General features: G+C 39.0%; 1 protein-coding gene across 1 annotated transcript in view; it reads left to right on the top strand.

The window, feature by feature from the left end:
- Positions 1-563: 563 nt before the first annotated feature.
- The window catches only part of GLDC (glycine decarboxylase), a gene marked incomplete at both ends in the record, with an annotated part of 30,386 nt that continues 21,567 nt past the window's right edge, over positions 564-9,382 (top strand). The window contains 3 exons of the mRNA XM_082301668.1: positions 564-681; positions 3,451-3,586; positions 7,585-7,749. Of these exons, the coding sequence (XP_082157794.1) occupies positions 564-681; positions 3,451-3,586; positions 7,585-7,749 (419 nt within the window). The remainder of the gene's footprint in view (positions 682-3,450; positions 3,587-7,584; positions 7,750-9,382) is intronic.

The raw sequence follows: 9,382 nt of genomic DNA, 5'->3' as shown, positions 1-9,382 counted from the left end.
CAAGAAATATCTCAAGCTGTGATTTTTGAACTATGTAATTAAAATTTTTAGAACTCCTGTATGTTTTAATTTTAAAGGAATGAATAATTATTTAGAATAATACATTTCTGCTACATATGCTCCAAGTTATATACTTTATACAGCAGAAAAAGTCTGTTATTTTCTGAGTTTGGTGACAGTCTTGTGGACGAAAATGGAAACTTAGCAACTTTTTTATGAATTTGAAAATTGATTTTTAAGCATATGTAATATCACTCTTGTGGTTCACATTCATCTGCCTTTGTATTAGCATTAGTTATTTACAAAATGATCAATAAAGAGGTAGACCCCTTTCATAAATAACATTATGGGAATACACTGTTGAAACCTAGGCTTGATGGAGTGGGAAATAAGGCTATTGACAGAGACAGAGAGTCCTGTTCAGGCTGGTGGAGACCTGGGTTGGTCTCCAGCCCCTGCCCAAAGCTCTGCTGTGGGGTCAGAGCAGGTTGCTCAGGGCTTCACTCAGTCAGAGCATTAAACCTCAAAAGTTGCAGACCCTGCTCCACTGCTGCCCTGTCCTCATGAGCCCAGCTCTCCTTATCTCAAGCCTGAGCCTCTCGCCCTCCTGCTACACATGCACTGCTGTTAAGAGCCTGGCTGCATCTCCTTTGTCCCCTCCTGTTGTTGCTGGGGGTACTGGTAAGAATGGTATGTTTCACTGCCTTGCTGTCTGATCTTTGGACTGCAGCATCTGTGTTAATTTCTCTTACCGTTACCTACATCAGTCTTATTTGAATTCAGAACCCCATCAGTGTAAACCAAACACTGAATTAATGGAATCTACACAGATTTATGTTTGGTCATAGGTAAGCCAGCCTAATAGATAAATCAGGAGCTATTGACTTCCCTTTTTCAGGGGCGCAGTTACTTATGAGCTATCTTCCTAAAGATATACTGTGATGAAGTACTTCAAGGCAGTAGAAGGCAAAGGATCTTTATCCCAGGTGTCTTTAAAGAGGCATGTCAAATGTGGGAGATGTACATTTGAGCTGTACTGCTGCCATTGCCCTCATAGTGACCAAAGGAGTAGGGTCAGTAAGGTGAAGCTGGAGTGGAAGGAGTATGCCCCTCCAGCATTTTGCCATCCTGGTTAAAATTAGCTGTGTAACTGTCTTCACAGGTACCTCATTAAAATGTGGTAATTAAAAATATATTCAGTCTTAGAACCTATCAGTGTAGGTATTCTAGATGGAGTATGGTTCTGCTCTTAAGCATAATCACTTTCTAAGCTGCTTGCAGTTTGCAGTCTCACTAGGCTTTTGGCTTTGTGCCTTCGATTGGTTTGGAAGTAGATTTATTTCAGAGATCCCCAGCACAAGCTAAGCGCCTGCATGTAGTTGTTGTTAGCTACACTTGCTGAGAAATAACTCTAGAAGAAAAGCTCAGCGGGGCGAACAAAGGAAATGTTATCTGTAACATTTTACAGTATTTGAGGCATGTGTTTACTGCAGAAAGTGCACTCAGTGCATTTTTGTGTGTGACATTGAGCTAGCGAGCAAGTTAAATGATAGCCAACTTCTGCCTTCAACTGCAGCTTGGAATTAAGCAAGGAAATTCATTACCATTTCCAAGAAATCACTGATGTTTGATTATGCAAGAGTACAAGCCTCTGTCTGAAATTGCAACCAAACTGTTTCATCAAACTTTTGGTTTGCAAGTGGTAGAGGAAGGTCTCTACAATGTTAAAGCTCACTTAAACAAGCAAGTGCATCTGTCTTATTAGAAACTCTGTGGGAAGAGTACTGGGGAGTGGAGTTTTTCACTACACTTTTTTGCCCTGGACATTGCTGTGTTCAAGCCTAGTAAGCATATAACAAGTCTCCAGAAAAAAAAAAAATTGCAGTTTCCTAAAACGAAGAAATCAGTCTTCATATGTTAGATCTAATGGTAACCCTGAGTAAAGGCAGAGAAGAAAGGAACTTTGAAATGAGAACTGAACATCAGTAAAAGAAAAAACAAACCAACTCTGTGAAAGGTGTAATGTGACTGTGTAAGAAATTAATTGAAATCCTGGAGATTTTTGAAAAAATTAATCTTTGTGCATGGAATGCAACAGTAGCGACTTGAGTAAAAGGAAAAAAACAAACTTTGAAATCAGAGCTGAAGTTCTAATATCCTTGTTTGTGATTGCGCTAGAAATTAATTCAAAACCTAGATAATTATTTGCCACCACATTCCAGAGAATTAACTGTTCTGACTTGATCTCTCTTGCTGGAGTAACTTACAGAGAGAAAACAGATTTTGAGATATCCAGGACCCAAGCTATTCTACTTCTGTGATTTGTAGCCTTATATTACAAAGTGTGGTCTTCAAGTTGCAGCACAGAGTGAACCTAACTTAGTATAACTGTCCTGTTACAGCAAACTCTAAAGTCAGATTTGGAGGAAGAATTAAAAAACATCTGGTTCCCTCACCTTAGGAGGATTGGTGTCCAGTTCTACCCAGGTCTGTTAGGTTGGGCAGACCTATCTCTGCACAATCTTAAGACAGTGTACTGACCATCTTGCTGCATCCTCAACTAATAATGTCTTTTTTAAATACTACCCTCAGGCAGATGTTTGTAGCATTATTTGTTGACTGCTAGGAATGGGTTGACTCAGTGTGATTTTTGCACAGCTTTCAGGACACTGAGAAGTATGTAGAAGCAAAACAAACAGTAAACTATGGTTGGGGGAGAGAGGGAGTGCAAACACTTTCATTGTGTATGCTTCAAAATAATTCTTTTGTAATCTCTTCAAACTAGATTGGCAGACTTATTTAAAAGTTAATCACATTTGGAATTTCTTCAAATACTCTTATTAACACCTTTTTTTTTTTTTTAATAAACTCGTGAAGCATGCTAAAATTGAATTAAAAGAACTGTTCTGTTTTATCAGCAGTTTAGGGAAAATGTGAGAAAATACAGTTCTATAATACTAAGAAATTACTCCTGGGTGCTTGCTGTAAAAACAGTTTGTGAAAACATGACTCTGTTAGAAACACTAAATGACAGCTGTGGATGGCAATGGCTTCAACCAGTGTAGATTCTGCAAGATTCAGCTAATATGAAGTGCCTCCTGAGGTATGTTTTAATGGCATGTGCAAGATGGGTTGAATGTACATTGTGTTACCACAAGAAGGGCACCTTCTGCCTACAGCTGGTTCTTTCACTGTTCTTTCCACATGCTTTGGAACCCTTTTATTATTCAGGTGTTGCATTTTCCAGAATTCTGGCAGAATTTAAACTTTTTCAGAATATTTTACCACTTTATCTTTGCTATTTTTGGCTTGCACTTCATTCTGCTACTGTTTATACTTGCACCACCAATGTTTGGGGTTTTTTTTACACTGGGATAGAAGACATTTCAGTTAAAAACTGTTATTGTTACATGTAGCTGTAACATTCTGACAAAATTTCTTTCCAATTAGGTGAAAATGAAATCCTTGAAACTCTGTACAATATTGCAAGCAAGAACAAGGTATGGCGGTCCTATATAGGCATGGGTTATTACAACTGCTCAGTGCCTCAGCCCATCGCACGCAACTTGTTGGAGAATGCAGGATGGTAATGTACCACATTTTATTGTTAAATGTATATGTATAAGTACACATTTGCACATTTGAAGTTTGTCCCACAAACCTTTTTTTTTTTTTTTTTTACTAAGGCTTTAATAAATTTGGTAATGATGTGTATCCTACTGTGTAGGAACTATGTTCATGCTTAAGCTAGAAATCTACTTTCTATAAAATGTGCCACTGATTCTGTGACTTCTATTTACCGCTCCTATGTATTATGAACTAATACAAGATTACATGTTTGCTTTAAGGAAGTATACAGACTTACCTCCTAAATGAAAGTAATTCTTTCCTAACTTGTGCCTAAATTAAAAACAGTTCCCTCCTCCACTGGTGTATGCTATTTGGGTGGAGGTAGTTAAATACTGTGCAATACAATGATCATGATTTTCTGATGAGGAAGTAAGAAATTTTGAAAATTCTAAAGGCTATTCTCTTAGTATCTCTTTCCTCTTTTTTTTTTTTTTTTTTTTTAAACCAGAGACCTTAAAGAGTTTGAATGTTTATCCATAAAGTGAGTTCCTGTCTTGTCTGATGAAATAATTCTCTGGTGAAGAGCAGTGATATTAAACTATCATAATAAGATAATACATTTATGAAAAGGCTGAGAATATTGTACTTGGTTCTGATGATCCAGCTGACTTCAGTTTCTAAAGAACAGTAACTCAGAAATGTTGCAACAGGAAAAGCTAAATTTCACGTCGAGTCTCAGTTTCCAACAGACTGAATGTCACTGGTACCTGGCATTTTCTCATTCAGTTTACAAGTTCCCCTATCACTAGTTAGTAAGATCCTCCTTTTATACTGTATTAAAATGGCAACTGTCATCTTTATTATTGGGTAATTTTTATTTGGTAAAATAGGTATTTAAAAATTTTATATAATAAAAAAGCCCAAAGATCAAAAAAACCCACAATCAACCAAAGGATCATATTACTCAGTGCAAAAAGTCATTGTTACTTATATGTTACGTATTTTTTATACTTTGGGTTGCCATAAATGGGCCTACGTATCTGTAGACCACTAAGTCTTATTTACTTTTAGATTTGTTGGCTCTGTTTGCATCACTGGTGGAAAAGTTGCATTGTTTGGAGTCAAAGAAGAGATGAAGTATACCTATGCAAAGTTTTATTTGGCCTTATCCTCATTCACTTTTTGCAACATATGCAATCTAAATATTCAGTACAGTACCAGGAAACAAATGATCAGTTGATAGAGGCAAAAATAAGAACAGTTAGAAAGTAAGTGGAACAAAATGAACTGCAGCTTATCACTATATAACTTTTCAATCCTAAAAAGTTATGTAGTGTTAATGAAACAACTGAGAGTTCATCCAGAAATCTCATCTTGCACTGTCCAGTGAAATCAAACTAGATGGCTAAAAGCTAAACTATTAGGTGGCTAAAGTGAAGGCTAAAATGTTTGTTGGAGAGAAAGTATGTGTGTGTGTGCATGTGTGCTAAAACAACTACACAGGCTTTATGGAAGCTGTTTAAGACTTCTCCTTACATCTGCTGAGTGTGTAACACTTCCCATGCTGACACACTTCACATTGCAGCTCCAAGGGACATGCTGCAAGCTCAGGCTTATTGCTTCGGATCTTTTCTGTCTCCCTTACACAACTTGTTTCTCTTTGCTTGGCATTTGTTAGAGCAACTAAAAGTCTTCAAAGTTCAACTTATTTGATTCCTTTGCCCTCAGACATTAAATATGTAAGAATACACACCTGTACCAAGGAAGCCTACTGTCTTCACATCTCTAGTGTAAATTATTAAACTTGTTAGGTAGTGACACTCAAAATATAATGAAAGCATTACATACTGAAAATAGCTACATACTCTGCAATAATTACTTTTAGAGAGTTTGTTTTTAAATGAATTTAAAAAGTTAGTTACCATGTAGTATAGATTCAGGCAGAACACGGAATACAGACTAAAGCCAGATATTTTATTTGGAGAAACTGTGGAGAAGTAGAATAAATTAAAATATATTGATGCTTAGAAAATGCCAAAAAACCCTTTTGAAAGAAGTGTTTAACTAAGTGTTCGTAAGTTAAAATAGGTGTCTTTACTTGTAGAATTTTTAAGCTTCATACACTGTAGCTTAAAGTACTGCTTGTAGCAGTACTGGAATTCAAGATTTCTTGGTTGATTTTTTTTCCTGTCTTTCTGAAATTGATTTGGTTTAGTTCAACTGTGTTCACCACTCAAAACTATAACATCAAAATCAAAGGCCTTCATTAATTCTGTTTTGTAATATAGTGGACTTTCCCAATTATGTGCATAGGATTTCTCTAATGCATTTCAATTAATCTCAATGTTTTAATTCTTGTTAGTCTAATTCTAGTTCCTTCCTCAAGTTAAAATACAAAAAACAGCCCTTAAATTAAAGAAAATGAGAAAGCACGATTGTAAACTGTACTGTAGGTACAGAGGAGTTTCTTCTACTAATCAAGAAAAGTCATTACTTGTGCAAAGGCATTTGGAATAATTCTTTTTACTGGTGAGAACTGAGAGGGCAGGGGGACCATACAGAAAACAAATCTTAATTCTCCCAGACTGAAAGTTTATCTGGCAAACCAAACACTGGGTTTAGCTGCTATGGAGAAAAACACCCCTACTATTGGGATTAGTAAGGTTGCATGCAGCCTGGGACATGGTCTCACTTGTGAACTATGCAGTCATATGATGATAATTAGTTTAGTTCTAGAATTGGCCAAAAATGAGAAAAAACCTACAGGTTTTGGGAAAATCATCAATATTTATGTACTCGATACATAGCTATTGCTTTCTGTTACTGTGCTGAATAGTGTATGTGAGTAATTTGAGCAGATGTATAACTTAATTAGCCAGTACATACATTAGCATTATATATTACACTTTGAGTTCACATATTAAGTATGTCCTTCTTCTTGCTCTTGCATTATCTTCAGGACTTTTTTCCTAGTTTGTCTCTCACATTACTATTTTGTTGCTCCTCTCACCTTGCTTGATACCAAGTTCTCCAGCTTGTTTTTTAAAAATCTTTGGCTTTTACCTGCTATTGACTTTTTGAGCTCCCAAATACTTTAGTCTTTCTGGAAAGCTTATACCTTCACTTCATTTCTCAAAATTCTAAGGCTTACTACTGCCCTTTCAGGGAAGAAAACTGCTGTTTTCTTCTATCACTAGAAAACAGAGGCCACAAGTGTTCCCACTTACCACTTGTTTCTGGCTGCTACTCTAAATTCAATCTGGCGTAAAGTATGTCCTGAACTACTGTGGAATCCAGTGGCCAAATTTCCTGCAGTGAGAGAAGAGTCTGACTTCTATTTTTGCCTTTCATCCCTGGACCCATGCTGCTTTGTTTTCGGGACTGTTATAATAGAGAGTTTCCCTTATATTCTTGTGTTTTTGAAGGAGTTCCTTATCTTGCCACTACTGTTTTGTTCGCCAAATGACAACAGATAAGACTTATATCAATCTGACTTCCCTCAACTGGAAACTGTCATTTAACAAGAAGTTACATATTTCTGAGCTTGATTCTGTGAAATGCCAAGTGCCTTTCCTCCTAGAAGGGCGGAGACAACTTTACAAGTAAAGGGCTTCAGAAACAGTGTTGAAAAATCATGGCAATACCTAGATATGATTGAACAAAACATACTCAACAAAAATATTCAACTTCTTTAAATATTGTGACTTGATTTAATTCTTCCACACTCAGCATCTACTTACTCTGTCCCTTCTCCATAACAGCATCACACTTCAGCTTTAAAAGTAACTTCTCTTTTCAAAATGGAGAAACAGAATTCTTGTCCTGTAAAAAGCCAAGTCAACACCAGAAGATAAAAATTAAGGCATTGAAAAATAACCGTTTTCTAACAAATTTCCATATTAATGAATTACACTTTACTATTTCTTTTTTCTCTGATATAGTTCAGTTATATATTGTCATAATTTTGTTACACATTTCTTTTCCTAGACCTAAACTCAGAACTTTTTTTTACAGGGTTACCCAGTATACCCCTTACCAGCCTGAGGTGTCCCAGGGCAGGCTGGAGAGCCTCCTAAATTACCAGACTATGGTGTGTGATATCACAGGAATGGATGTGGCTAATGCGTCTTTGCTGGATGAAGGGACAGCTGCTGCAGAAGCCATGCAGTTATGTCACAGGTACTGTGTTTAAATCTGTGGTTAAATCACAGCAGAAAGTAATTTTGGAATTTGAAGGCATCTACCCATGTGTAGGCAATGAGTTGAAGTTGAGTGTGGCCTTCTTGGTGTGAGCAGATCACTGAACAGCTAGAGTCCGTGTTGCCATGCCCCCAGAGAAGTTCCTAGTGTTGATGTAAATGTTTAACTCAGACATGTAAGGCCTTCAGAAACCTAAGGACCTAAAGAGAGGACTGGAGAAATTCTAGAGGAAAGAGGACTTACCCTTGTTGGAGGGGGGTCAGGCTACAGAGCACTTAAGCAAACTGGACTTACTCAGGTCCTGATGTGCTGCTGGTGTGGCTGCTGAGGGAGCCTCCTGACATCAATCCGAGGCTGGCCTTGATTGTCTCTGAACAACCACAGTGATTGGGAGAGGTGCCTCAGCAAGGGAGCAAGGCAAATGACACTCCTGTCTCTAGGAAGAGCAGGAATGAAATTGCAGGGAACTACCAGCCAGTCAGCCTCACCTCAGTGCCTCAGCAATGATGGAACAACTGCTAGCCCTGGAAGCCATTTCCAGACATATGAAGGACAAGAGGGGATAAGGAGTCATGAGCATGAATTAACACAGGGGCAGGTCATGTTTGACCAGCCTGATGACTTTCTACAGTTGTGTGGCTGCCTTGGGAGGGGAGAGCAGTGGGTCTCCCTTAAATCTCCCCAGAGAAACCAAAAATTACAGGCTGGATGAGGTGGGAGTGAGATAGATGGAAACTGTCTGAATGTTGGCCCATGGGGTGCTGGTCAGTGACATGAGCTCTAGGTGGAGGACAGTTGTTATACCCCAGGGGCAACACTGGGTCCAGTTGAGGATCTGCATGATGGGGAAGACTGTATCCTCAGCAAACTTGCTGGTGATCCAAAACTTGGAGGATCAGCTGATAGACCAGTGGGTCACAGGGACTTCCAGAGGGACTAGGACAGGCTGGAGAAAATGGGCTGACAGGAACCCTATGAAGGTCAACAAGGGGAAGTGTGAAGTCCTGTACCTGGGGAGAAGCAAGCCCAGGCATATGGGGTACATGATGGGGTCTGGCAGGCTGGAAAGCAGCTTTGCTGGAAAGACCTTTTTGGGGTTTGGGTGTCACCAGATTGAACACAATCAGGCAGTGTGTACTTACTTGTGGCCAATAGGCTGAAAATCTCCTGGGCTGCACTGGGAGGAGTTCTGCCAGGAGGCCAGGGAGGGATCCCTCCCTCTCACCCTGGTGAGTCCCCATCCCACAGTGCTGTGCCCGCCTCTGGGCTCCCCAGTACAACAGAGACATGGACATACTGGAAAGAGTCTAGCTGCCATGCCTAGGGCACCAGCCCAGCTACTGGCACCAGCACAGATATGAGGGCCTATATTGGTTGATGTGCTGCTCCAATTGCTGGCACTGAAGTCCACTCACTCCATTCACTTCAGCTGCTGCACTATGGAAATGTGGATCCGTCATGGTCTGACTCCAGTGGCACTCAGCCAGCCATACACACACAACACAGAATACAGGGTCTCCTTACCCATGAAAAGAATCAGAAAGTCATTTAACAAGAAGAGTGGACAGACTTCACTAGTTAGGTGCAAGTGCTTCAGAAACCAACTATTTAT

The sequence above is a fragment of the Coloeus monedula genome (genome assembly GCF_965178545.1).
Source record: "Coloeus monedula genome assembly, chromosome: Z".
NCBI lineage: Eukaryota > Metazoa > Chordata > Aves > Passeriformes > Corvidae > Coloeus > Coloeus monedula.
This window is presented reverse-complemented; position numbering and strand designations above follow the sequence as displayed.